Below are 14,276 nucleotides of genomic sequence, written 5' to 3' on the forward strand. Positions count from 1 at the left end.
CCTGATTTAAATCCTCTGGACTTTTTTCTTTGGGAATGCATTAAAGACATTGTCTATCGCAATATTCCAACAACTCCAAAGTACATGAGGGAACGTATCGTGCTTGCTTGTAATTCTCTTCAGCAGGTAACACTGGAAGCAGCAAATAATTTTTTCATTCAATCAGTGCACCATGTATTGGCGTCCAGCATCACCACTTTGAGCACCTTTGAATGTTCTGCTCCTGGGCAATAGTGCAGGAGAGTCAAAGTCAATTTTGTGTTAAGTTTTTACTTGGTTTTCACTTGTTTTCTAACAACTCCAGCAAGTGGACGAGTTTGTGATCCCAGGCTCAAAGTCAATGTTGTGTTATGTAATTAATAACATTGTGTTTCAGTGAATGGTACACTCTGATACTTTTATGAATAGGTCTTTATAAGAGGAAATGAATTACCGAATCAAAAATACAGGGTGCCATTTAAAAAAAAGTCATACCGTTGTTCACATCTTTGTAAAAAACAAAGCTACAACAAAGGTGATGATGCTGAATGATGTCCCCCTGATGGCTAAAGAATATTTGCTTGAAACATTTTGCAATTTGCATCTGGACAAAAAATTATTTATGGTGGTCAAAATAAATGGAACACCCTATCTCTCTCTCTCTCTCTCTCTCTCTCTCTCTCTCTCTCTCTCTCTCTGTGTGTGTGTGTGTGTTGTCTTTTTTCAACAAAGGCCTTGTTGGCTGAAAGCTCATTTTGTGACAGTCTTTTGTTGTCTTTATCTGTGACGCAGCATCTCTGCTACATGGTGAGAGTAGCAACTATCCTTTTCTTAAAATTGTAAGTGATGTTGTAAACAGAGACAAAGGTTTTTGCTTAAATGTTGCATGGAATCCTGCTCTCTCTTCCTAGTCAAACAACAGGGGCACAGAGTTAACACTATTTGATCACTCACTGTTGGTTAATATTTCATTAATGATAATAATTATCCTAGGATATTTCTGGTTGTGTGGTGGCACTAATTGTTTGCTTATGGTGCATGTTGTCTTTCTGCACACACCATCTTTTTTTGTGATTTGTGTATCCTCACCCAATCAGGATTTAAGTTGCCAAGCACAGTGATCTCTCACTTCATTTGTACCTTGAAAAATGATGTGGTGTTCACCTGTCAAAACATTCCTACAATCCTCTCATGTCCAAGTCTCCTCACATTCAGAGTACAAAGGGTGGTGACAAACTGCATGTGCACATTATCTGGCATGTTTTGTTGCAGTCTCTTCCTGAAAATTTCCAGTAACTAGACACACCCAACAGACACCATGTACTCAAAGCCTGCTTCATCTATAGGCATGACTTTTTACTTAACTAAAAGTAAGCTGGCCTTAGGATGAAATTTTAATCAACATACTGCACAGATGTGGGAACAGTGAAATATCATTTTGGTAACATTTAGCCTTGGAGATAATGATGTAACACTTCTCATTTCCATGTACAAAAACAGAGAGTATGTTACCATAAACTGTCCACAGTGACTTCCAGTCCTTGATGTCCTAGACAACATTCTGCAAAAAGGTTTCTGTTTTGAAAACCAGTACAGCAATGTCAAAAGATAATTTTAAGATGAAGGAAATGTTGTGCCAGATTCATAACTAGCCCCAATTGATCAAAAAGGCATCACAAACCATTCAACTAAATTAGATATGTTCAGTTTGAAGACAAATGTCAAGACTAGACTCGTCCAACTAAGTACAGGCCATACCAAATGGAATGACCTAAAGTACAATTGACAGCTCCTCAATTCTCCTTTCTGTGATAGTGGATTCATGAAGACACAATGGTACACATAACTGAAGTTTGCCCTCAGCAGAGATATCCTGCAATGTTTTAAGACTTTGTAGATAACACCCAACTGGCTGAGTTGCTAGGGGCAGATCTGTCATAAAAACCCTCCACATTGTATATTTGTCTATTTATCTTTTGTAAATAAGAGTTTTTCTGCCTACTAACTAAATGAAAATAAAAAAAATAATGTACTGACCTGTTGGGAGAAATACACTAGGTCTTGATGTTTTGCCGCTCGATATAGAAGAAGTACCTGGAACATTGACTTGGCCTTCCATTTTCTGCAGTACTGCCTTATAAAAAGTGCTGTCTCCTCTTGTAATTTATCTGCTTTAACAAAAGACAACAATTAGTTTATATTAAAAGAGATTCACAGTAATTTATTTATTACGGTGAAGCAGCTATGTATCGGATAACAGGTCATAAAAGAAATGTGTTCCTAATTTGACATGTTGAATTGCAGACAGGCACAACCCATTGCTTTTGGTGAAAACCTTCTTAAGAAAAGGAAACACACTTACATTCATTCACACAATCCAACACACCTCATGCAACCTGACCACCACCACCTGCTGCAACTCTGCCTGCTCATTGTGCCTGCCTGCAACTCAACATGTCATCTTTACAGTGAGTAGCAATCTATCCTTTTCCTTATATTGTTGATGTTCCAATGTGGAGCTTCCATTGTTTGTTTGCTAATGTTCTGAATGTGCAGTTGAGGTTACCACAGGGGAAACAAGTGAGAAAATCAATAGGCATGGTAATGCAAGACTACTAAATAAATATTCATGAGATTGCTGAGATCATAGGCATCTCAAGTGAGTGAGTGAATAATAGCCTGCACAGAGAATTGTCTATGAAGAAGCTGTGTGCGATATAGGTGCTGTGATTACTCACAGTTGACAAAAAGTGCATTCAGCACATCATTTTGTCAGCTGATTAGGTGATAGCCACTGTCTTTAGGATTGCCATAGAATAATCCTCATAGGCAACTTGGCAGAAGGCAGAAATGTAACTATACCCTATATGCTTCATTGTTGGATCATTTCAAACCAAGGATGGCTCTTTCATCAATAATGCACCATCCCACATATCAGCAATAGCAACGGTGAAAGTGCATGAATTGGGCTTTGAATTTGTTCCTCAACCAGCCTATTCACCTGACTTAACTCCAAGAGTCTTCTTCCTGTTCCCTAACTTGACTCTCATCAAATGAGAAAGTGATAGTTGTACTCAATGAGTATTTTGCAGATTTTGACACAACCTAGTTTTTTGACTGGAATAAAAAGCTGGGGAATCACTGGACCAAGTGTATATTCCTCGAAGGAGGCTATGTTGAGAAGTGAGGTGAGTTGTCCATGAAACAAATATTTTTTCTTGCTTTTTTACCAGACCTATGAAATCACCCTCATATACATGAATTTGCTAGTGGCTGGGGCAGACTTCTGGTAGGCCATTATTGGTGTTATAATTTGTATGTGTTCTGTGAGGTTCCGTATTATTTTACGGAAATTGAAATGTTTTCAGTACAGTCTTGCTGCAGTTGAGTATACATGTTTTGTGTGCTAGACCGTATTATGAAAATCTTTCGAAGTTTGTTCTATTGTTGGCCTCACAGTACCACATGACTGCACATATAATTTTCCTATACACTGTGGTGTTGAAAGTCAAGAGACTATGACATGCGCATATATGGATGGTGGTACTATTATGTTTTCAAGGCATAAAAGGGCAGTGCATGGGCAAAGCTGCCATTTGTACTCAGATGATTCCTGTGAAAAGGTTTCAAATGTGATTATGGCCACACAGCAAGCATTAACAGACTTTGAACACAGAATGGCAGTTGGAGCTAGACGCATGGGGCATTCCATTTTGGAAATTGTTAAGGAATTCAATATACAAGATCCACAGTCTAAATAGTGTGCCGAGAATACCAAATTTCAGGCATTAACTCTCATCATGGACAATGCAGTGGTCAACAGCCTTCACTTAATAATTGAGAGCAGTGGTGTTTGCGGAGAGTTGTCAGTGCTAACAGACAAGCAACACTGCATGAAATAGCCAAAGAAATCAATGTGGGATGTTTGACAAACATACCCGTGAGGGCAGTGTGGCAAAATTTGGCATTAATGGGCTATGGCAGCACAAGACTGATGCAAGTGCGTTTGTCAGCAGCCCGACATTGCCTGCAGTGCCTCTCTTGGGCTTGTCATCATATTGGTTGGATGCTAGACAGCTGGAAAACCATGGCCTGGTTAATGAGCCCCAGTTTCAGTTGGTAAGAGCTAATGGCAGGATCTGAGTGTGGCTCAGACCACATGAAGCCTTGGACCAAAGTTGTCAACAAGCTGGTGGTGGCTCTGTTTACATGGAATGGACTTGGTCCACTGGTCCATCTGAACTGATCATTGACTGAAAATGGTTATGTTCAGCTATTGGGAGACCATTTGCAGTAGTGATGGAATTTATATGGATGACAATGAGCCAAGTTACTGAGCCTTAGTTGTTTGCAATTTGGCCACCCAGATTGTCCAACATAAAATGCACCAAACATTTATGGGACATAATTGAGAAGTAAGTTTGTGCATAAAATCCTGCACTGAACCCTTTTGCAGTATTATGGACAGCTATGGAGGAAGCATGACTCAAAATTTCTGCAGAAGACTTCCAATGACTTGTTGAGTCCACACCATGTCAAGTTGCTGCACTTCGCTGACATGATTTAGGAGGTATCCCATGATTTTTGTGTAATCAGTCACTGAGCACATTTTTTTAAAAAAACTTATCACACATATTTATATTATTAACACCAAAACAAAATAATACATTGCACTTACTAGTAAAACCACAGTGCTCATATACTAAAACCATCCATCCCCATAGTGTACATGTCAACTCTCACTGACCCAGACTGCTTGTGTATAATCAATAACAAAGCTAAAAATGTACCAACAATGACCAGCTACATTCCACAGTATGTGTGTGACCTGTGCTTTCTTCCAACTATTGGGCACTTTTTTTTGTTTGAGGGATCTACAGTAGATGACAGTTAAAGGAAGGCTAACTCAGCTGAAAATTTGATATTGAATGTGATAGGGATTCTTTCAGGACATGGAGCTTTGTACAATTTCAGCTGTTTTTGGCACCACTGTAGTGGTGCAAGAATTAAACTGGGGCAATAGCTCTGGATTTTTGTTTGTAAAGAAATAATTGAAAATTGAGTTTAGCACTCCTCTCTTTGGTTTTCTGCTCTACTTTTCAGTCCCTGTCTCATACATTAGTGTCTGGACACTGACCTTGGTAACACTAACAGCCTTTGCATATGACCAGAATTTTTGTGGGTTTTGTGAGAAATTCTTCAATAATATTCTGTTATTGTAGCCACTTTAGGATACATACATTGACCTCCTGTCAGCCAAACGTATTTCATATAGCATTTCCTATCTGCAGCCCTATTTTTTACAGTTATTAAGAAGTAATCTTGGATCCTTTAGAGGTTTCTTTACAGTGGCTATACCAGGAAGGGCCCCTGCCACCATGAACTGTTCAATTAGGTATATATCTATCAAGTGCATGGCCTCTTATTCTTGCAAACCTAAGACACAGCTCTCCTACAGGCTCCTTTCCAGAGCTAAATGTTTCAACTTCCCTTCTGACATGCAACACTACTGCCTCTTTATCTAATTTGTTGAAAATCTTACTTCATTCCATTACCCTACATTCCAGTGTCTTTGTTTTACTCTTGTTGATGCTCATCTTATAACTGCTTTTCAAGAAACTATAGGTTCCACTCAGCTGCTCTTCCAAGTCCTCAATGACTGCCATGTCATCAGCAAACCCTAAAGTTTTTATTTGTTCTTCCTGAACTTTAACTCCTTCTCCAAATTTTTCTTTGCTTTTCTTTACTCTTTGCTCACTGTACAGGTTGAATAACATAGGTGATAGGCTACAACAGTGTCACACTCTCTTCTCAAATGCTGCTTCCCTTACATGTTCTTCAATTTTAATGACAGCAGTCTGGTTTTTGTGCCTTTCACTCTCTGTGTTTTATCTCTGTTATCTCCAGAATTTAAAAGCGTGTATTACAGCTAAAACTGACCAGTATTGCCCTGTGTGTTCTCACTCCTCTGGAACTCAAAATGAACTTCCCCAAGATCAGCTTCTACCAGTTTTTCCATTCTTCTGTAAATAATTCATTTCAGTATGTTGCAACTTAACCTATTCATCTGACAGTTCAATAATATTCACACCTGTTAGCATCTGCATTCTCTGGAACTGGAATCATTACATTCTTCTCGAAGTCTGAGGGTATTTCACCTGTCTCATATATCTGGTACACTGGGTGAAATAGTTTTGCCATGGCTGGCTCTCCAAAGGATCTCAATAATTTTTAGGGAATAACATCTACTTCAGGAGCCATGTTTCAACTTAAGTCTTGCAGGCTTTGTCAAATTCTGTGTGGAGTATCATATCTCTCATCTCAGCTTCATCTAATTCTTTCCTTTCTACAATATTGTCTTCAAATTAATTTCCATTGTAGAGCCCTTCTACATATTCATTCCACCTTTCAGCTTTCCCTTCTTTGTTTAGTATTGGCTTGCTGTCTGTGTTGTGATGTACTTTTGCTTATGATACAAGCGGGATTTCAGAGATCACATTTCCGTACAGTACACAGACCTGCTTATAGACAACATCTGTGTCACCCCCTGGCGCACTCTGGTGAGTCACTAAAGAAACAATATTACTGAAGTGATGGCAAGTACGTGCACAGTCTATTCTGTAAACTGTGTTACAGTTGTCCATTCAATGTGTTCAATGCAACCTGTACTTCACTGTATCTTACACTGGCTCTGTAAAGTACTAAGTCTCATAAATCATGTTTGTTCTTGCTAGAAAAAACTTGGTGATGAGTGAGGGTTATATTTTCCCTGCATATTAGTGTCAGTGCTAAGTCACCCAATGAACATCTTGGTGGAAGAAATACTCCAACATACCACTGCCCAACAGCAAGCTTTCATGGAACAACAGCAGGCTCTCGCCACCACTCCCAGTCAGTTGGTATCTGCATGTTTGCAGCATGTTACTCTTCCATCAGTGCAACCATCAACCTTACTGGCATATGATGAATTGGCTGAAGATTGTGACTCCAATGAGACATTGTTATGCCAAAATTTCCAGGTTTTTTATGTGGGTGATGCAAACCTGTGTAGGACTTTCTTTATTTCCTGGTTTTTGCTGCACTTGTATCAGTTGTGCCAACTTCCACCTTTGCCAGAAGCAACTAGCATATCATTTGATGAAATGTGCAAGCTTCTCTCAACCTATTACTGTGAAAGAAGGCAAGTTATCATGATGGGTGTAGAATTTTACCATTGTCAGAAATTCCCAAACCAATCTTAAAAGACAAGGTCTGCAGAATTACACAGGCTGTCTCTTCATAAATTTGTCATTACTACCCATCATGAATCCTACACTGATCATATGGTGCATGATTTTATTATTCATCTGGCCCTAAATGGGGAAGTCTGTGAAAAAGCACTTCTTGTGAGGATATGACACTTATGGATGTGATCAATATAGTACAGTCCTTTGAAGTGTCATGGCCCGCAGGCGATCAGATTCCTGTGTGGGGGAAGGTATTGGAAGTCACTTAGTCAACCCTCATTAGGCACAATGCAAGTGATCAGGATGATGGGCAACCTGTTGCAGCAGTACAACATTCAGCTCAGTGTCACATGGGGCAGCATTGGTTATGACCACAGCAGCAACAGGCTGTATCGTAACAGTGGCTATGAGATCCCCTTCCATCTTGCTTATATTCCTTTGTCCAACATGAGCATGCTGCATCGCCTAAGCACTAGACTGTTTGCAGAAAGTTTTGAAAGAAATTCCATATTGCATTGGTTTATAATTCCTCTTAAAATGTGGTAGACCCAGTAATACTGATGGACATAAACTGTATCTCTAAATGACTGTCTTCCTGAACAAACTTTTTATTGATTTGCGTGGGTTTAATAAACACTAAAAGTGAGAATGGACACAGGGGCTGCAATGACTTAAGTAAATGCACAAATGTACATAGACTTGGTCTCCCCTCCCCTACCCTCCCCTCACATAGGTTTCACGGAAATTGGTTAGCTACAATAAACAGCAGATTCCAAACCTAGGCCAGTCCTCCACTCCTGTATCTTACAAATCTGTTGTTTGCCCTCTCACCTTCCTTGTTGTGGATCATTCCATACCACAGACCTGTTCAGGCTAGATGCATTTAATGCTTTCAGTTTCTGCATTGCCGATGAGATAAATTTAGTGTCAGATCAAGTTCCATATCAGCAACTGGAGTCTCTATGCTCCAAGTTTTCATTACAGTTTTCCCCTGGGCTCAGCTGTCCTACTGGTTTTCATGCACACAATACCAAGAAAGAGTCTGACAATTCTCGTTTTTTTTGGGCATGGAAGATGCCTGTCACATTGTGCGACTGTCAAGACCAAATTACACCATTTGTACTTGATGTCATTCAGCCTATTTCTTCCAGTGAATGGACTGCATCACTGGTCATCACTCAGAAACTGATAGGTAAGCTTCACTGTTGCAACTTCAGTGTCACGATAAATGCACAGTCTGTGATAGATACATACCTTTTACCCTGCCCTGATGAGTTGCTCATCAGTAGTAAAATAAACTTTCATTGCATTGCTCTGTTGCCACATTCGAGTGCTGCCACACAGTAATGACCCACTTGGAACATTAAACAGTGTAGCTGCATCAGAGCTCCACCAAACACTTATTACTAATTGTCTCATAGGGAAGTGCCTCATTAGGGGGTTGTGTTGTGTTTGGGTCAGATTAACATGTAATCAGATAACAGTTTTCCTCAGTAATGTCTTTTGACATGGTGGAGCAATGTACAACACTGAGATTCAAGACAAACACTTAAAGAGCTGATATGCATGTGTAATTATCCTAGAAAAAGAAATAAGCATGCTACCTCAATGCAAGCAAAAGAAAAAACACCACATCAAAAACTATAAGTAACATACTAAGTAACACATCATTTAGTGATTCTCATTTGGAAATGACAATGAACAGACAATTAAAAAAAAACATTTTGCTGTTTGTAGATGACAAGCTGGAGACTGTGTAGTAGATACATTGTTACCAGCATAAACAACTACTAGCCTCATGTGAGGTGTACCAAAGGTTTCCTTAGAGGTTAGTGTGTACCAATAATTTTGTAGAAAGGAAATAAATAAATAAATCAATCGAAGATTGCACAAAAAGCGCTGCAACATGCCTGGGCAAAAACAAAAGTATGGAACAGTGTTGCGCATAAGCTGGAATTCCTCTTCAATCTCCACCTTAAATAATGCAATTCACAAACTATTGTCTGCGATGGGGAAAATGCATTGGTTTGTCCAGAACCATTAAAAGCTAAGGGCGTACAAATTTGCAAAACCAAAATATTACTGAACAAATAGGCCCCTACCTCACATGTTTTTAATAATTTCAGTGTCTGCTATCTAAGAGAAAAGTTACTTGAATATCTTTTTTATTTATTTTTTACTTTCAGGAAGGTGTCATGATAAATAACAAAACTGTGTGTTTGGAATAAACTTTTGTTTCCTTACCTGGTTTGCTCTTCTCCTTTTGCCCCATCTGTTTTCTAACTTGGTATCCACGGAATTCTGTTGAAAGGATGACTTATTAGTTTTGTGTCAGTAATCCAGAAAACTGTTTATGCATCTCTTTACACATGTAATAGTATAATGTCTCAAAACATTAAACCAGAATAAAATTATGGGAAAAATTATAAAGCTACTCATCCTCATAACAGAAGTGTATCCTTCACTGGCTGACCACAGCAGTATAAGTGCAAGTAAATGCCACAATTAAACTTTTGAGGCCAAAAAGTGTTTTTTCAATGAAGATATAAAAATGGCAGATTGAACAGAAAAATGGTGAGAAACAAACTTATGTTATTTTGACTTTCACATTACAGCATAAAAAAACTTGTTAAATTAAAAACAGATTCATCTTATTTCACTACATAAAATTAGAAAATTGAGAGCAATTTTAGCATGTGTATTATAAATTATGACAGAAAATCATTTAGAAGTCATAGTAAATGGGCAAGTAGCATTCAGATATTAAGAACAAATAATGTACATCACCATAGCACTGTACTTCAGAGTTATAATTAAATAGCAAAATTTAAAGCTAACTACAATAAGGCAATTATTGTGCACCAGCACACCTTATGCGTGGAACAATGATTGAGAAAGACAAAGCTAAAACATTGACACAATAATATAATTAATAGCCACAAGATTAGTCACAGCCAGTACAAGGTATTGTTCCAGCACAGAAGTTGTCACTACTTCAGTTGCTCATGAGTGATCAAACTGCCTTTAAGCAATCCCAGTTGCTTGGTACGATAGAGAAAAGTGATATGTATTGAATAACAGGATAACAGCTCACTCAGCCTAAAATATGGGATGAAATGAGTAAAAGAAGAGTAAGTGCAAAAGGGAAGGAACTGGTTGATGAATATGAATGTATGATTTTAGTTTTTAAGTAATGTTAGTATAAGTGTTAATTCTTAATAATTGTGGACTTACGTTTCTGTATTACAACAGCTGCTTCCTCTTGCGACATTGCAGCTTCCTTATCACTTTCTGTTTTATCCTTTCCACCCTTTTTGGCATCCTTCTTACTTCCCTTTTGTTTCTTGTGTTTCTTTTTCCCAGAATCAAGATTGTCTTCTGAAAAAAGAAATGTATGTCAGTGGTATTGTTGTTATTCTCAATGACATCCTTTTAATTCTGCTTCACATAAGAGTTTTCTTTCAGATCCAGAGCTTTTTAAAATTATTTTCTCTCTGTGACAGAAATAATAAAAAAACTTTTATAACCAATGTTATATATATTGTAAACGCAAATATTTGTATATGTATGTGTTACTTCTTTAATCTTAGACAGATTTGGATGAAATCTAGAATGGCTATAGCTTATACCCTGAATTAACATATGGATTACTTTACAAATACCTAAATATGACAGGGATGGTAAAAAAATTGTGTAGCCCATGACACATGAATACCCATACTTTACTCATCCAGTATTTACACATAAGGTCAAACTTACACAAAACTTCTTCACACTGCCAACTCAGTAAGATGATGAAAGAAAAAAGTTTATCACTTACTGCATTTTCACTGTTCATGCAGTAACACTGCTGGATGGATCATGGCATTTTAATTTATTACATCTTTACTGCCAACTGTATTCATGACATGTTTTTCAGACAGTATTTATACATACTGATAAATGTATCAACAAAATTATATCTTTGTACAGCACATAGGTCAGGGGACATGATGTCATAAATACTGAAATGAGTGAAAAGCTGTCACATCATGCATGATGTTTAAATTTATTTCTCTGTTGTTACTAATGTCATTCGCAACAAATTTTATAGAAAGCATCCAAATATGTCACTGAATATACCTACAAAAATATATCATTGTACAACACACAGTTCAGGAGATATGATGTCAAATACTGAAAAACATGAAAAGCTGCCACATTATGCATGTCATTTTAATTTATGACTTCTTTAGTACTAACTCTATTCACAACACAATCTGCAGACAATAGACACATATACCACTGGATGTACCTGCAAAATTACATCATTTTATAACATCAGTTCAGGAGATATAATGTCATAAACACTGAGCTGCATGACAATGAAACTGCAGGGTGAAATTTGCTAGATATACAGGTGAAACATATGTAAAAAGTGTGTGAAATATGTTAAATTCATTTGAAATATATTCAACATGTGTGTAAGTGGGCAAACCCATGGCTATAAAGCTGATCCTAAGCCCCTGGACTAATTTCAACCAAGGTTGGCGCACATAATAGTTACAATCTGGAAACAAATGCTGTGGGGCCAGAAACCACCAATCTTCTATTGAGGCAGGGATGCTAACATGGAGAAGGAAGGGGGAGGAGAAGATGTCACTCTCTATCTTGCCCTTTCAAAAGGGGCAAGGTGGAGAGGGACAGACAGAGGTGGAGGAAGAAATACAGAGAGGGAAGAGGAGGAGATGGACAGAGTGAGGAGGAAGGAGAAAATTAACAGACAGAAGATTGGGATAAATATGTATCTAGGCATTTTTAATAGTTAATTATCTAGCTATGGGTAACACCACAGGGCACAGCAAGTATTTTATAAAGGGACCCCGATCCATGATTTTTCATCATCAGGAACAGATATTGTAGCCTTTATCAGTGCAACTGAAATCACAAATTTAAAACTGTGGAGAGTAGGCTTACAGTCATATATTTAAAAATATAAAACAAAATTTTTGAATTGTCATTGGAAGCTTCCTGGGAAATACCTGGAAGAATAATGAACCCATTATTGGCAGACACACAATCGATAGGTAATGTTGGAATTCTGGGATAGCTTTATTTATTTATTTATTTATTTTTCTACGAATTCCATACATCCTGTTGTGCTTGTGACGCTAGGATGTAGAATGACTTGAGTAATATATGTTCACAGACCATGGTATCAATTAGTTTACAAGAGCAGAACTAGACATAAAATGCATAAGACTTGCAAAAATAATAATGAACTAAAATAAAGTCGTAGGAATAATACATTATGCAAAGTTTTTTAAAGAGCGTACGGCAGGAGGCTCTCGGGGGTACTCTGCACGAGGAAGATTTTTTTAGATGAGGGTGAATTGCCCCAGAAGATGATGCCATAATACATATTGTAGTAGAAGTATGCAAAGTATGTGGACTTCGTGACATTTATGTCTCCAAATTGTGAGATTGTCCTAATGGCAAAAATTGCTGGGGACAGCCTTTTTACAGTCTTGAGGACATGGTGGTTCCAGTTGAGCCTACTGTCTATGTGGAGGCCTAAGAATTTGGTGCAGTGTACCCTTTCTATCTGATTATTGTTATTTAAAACAGTAATCTCCTGGGGGAGTTTGTGGTCAAGGCTGATATGGATATAATTTGTTTTGTTCAGGTTTACTGTGAGCGAATTCACTTGGAACCAGGTTAATAGTACTGTAAGTAATTTGTTGGCATCAACCTCTATATCAGTGAGCTGTTTGTTACTAATCAAAATGCTGGTGTCATCAGCAAACATGGTGAACTTGCATGTATTGCATGAAAAAGGTAGGTCATTTACGTATATCAGAAACAGCAACAGACCAAGGACAGATCCCTGGGGTACTCCATGGAGTACAGTGCTCCAGTCCGACTCTACTACCTCTCCCTCTTTATTGCTCCAATTGAGAATTACCTTCTGCTTCCTGTTTTGGAGGTAGGATTTTAGCCAGCTTCCCAGTGCCCCACTGATCCCATAGTGGCATGCTTTGTTGAGGAGTATTTTGTGGTCCACACAGTCGAAGGCTTTGGACAGATCACAAAATATTCCAACTGCCTTCAGTTTATTATTTAGGGATTCCAGTATATGAAAAGGGGTTACATCTCTGAAAATTAACAATAATACAGAGGGAATGTGCATGGGAAACACTGCTTCTCAGCAAATGCACCTTCTCATAAAATGCTCCCAGGAAAAACATAATGCAGACTGCTCTCTTCACTTCAATCATTCACTTTTGCTGTACACACTGTATGCTGATGGTGGAATGTTGTGTTCTCAAAGAATGGGAATCATAGCTCAACCAATCAAATCATGAAGACATGAGAAATGCCTACATTATATCAACTGCGCTTTTTCTTTCCTTTGCACCTGGGCTTTAACAGTAACCTAGTATTTCTACATTTGTTTTCTTTGCTGTTCCTTTCTCACTTTAGCATGTGTTTTCTCAGTTTTTAGATTTGGATTTTCTTGGCAATAATGTGCTCTTGAAGTTTATTTCTGAACAGAATGTGTTTATGGATAGCTTCCAGTGTTGTCCCTTCTTCTTGCAGGTCTTTTTGTGCCTGGTGAATCACATCTCCTGGGTATTCCTGTTGAGAAGTAATGGAGGATACAATTGCTCAGTCTTCTTTGACTCATTTGGGAAATGTAGGGATAGAAGATAATCCTCCTATGAATGGTGTCTGTGATCTTTTACACATGTGTATAGAGTTCATGGCTGTGCCATTGTTTCTTTGATCAGACTTAGGATTTTGTTCATTATCTACCTTTTCTTATTTCTAATTTTTCAGCAGACCTTTTCTGTTCATAACAAGGTGTTCTGTGGTGTATGAGGCACCTGATTATATTAATGTGCAGTAATGTTGTATCTCAGCATTGATTGATGTTTTCTTGGTGTACTGTTTCCATTTTTCTGACTGATGATGCAAAACATCTTTATCAGATGTATTCAGCTCTATCTGCCCTTCTTGAAGGGGATCTGGAATCCCACATTTGTTGCTTGCATCTTCAGTTGCAGCTGTGTGTAGCAAATTGGAAAAAAA

The 14,276-nt window shown here is 38.0% G+C and overlaps 1 protein-coding gene across 2 annotated transcripts in view; it reads right to left on the reverse strand.

The window, feature by feature from the left end:
- Positions 1 to 14,276, reverse strand: part of LOC126336659 (neither inactivation nor afterpotential protein C) — a 340,870-nt gene that overhangs the window by 56,386 nt on the left and 270,208 nt on the right. Inside the window, exons 20-22 of one of the 2 annotated variants that reach the window (XM_050000600.1) lie at positions 10,440 to 10,583; positions 9,450 to 9,506; positions 2,017 to 2,147 (exon numbers count right to left, since the gene is read on the reverse strand). In XM_050000600.1, the coding sequence (XP_049856557.1) occupies positions 2,017 to 2,147; positions 9,450 to 9,506; positions 10,440 to 10,583 (332 nt within the window). Of the gene's footprint in view, positions 1 to 2,016; positions 2,151 to 9,449; positions 9,507 to 10,439; positions 10,584 to 14,276 lie in introns of both variants that reach the window. The other variant, XM_050000597.1, reaches the window with a different exon arrangement.

This window comes from Schistocerca gregaria, chromosome 2 (assembly GCF_023897955.1).
Source record: "Schistocerca gregaria isolate iqSchGreg1 chromosome 2, iqSchGreg1.2, whole genome shotgun sequence".
Classification (NCBI taxonomy): Eukaryota; Metazoa; Arthropoda; class Insecta; order Orthoptera; family Acrididae; genus Schistocerca; species Schistocerca gregaria.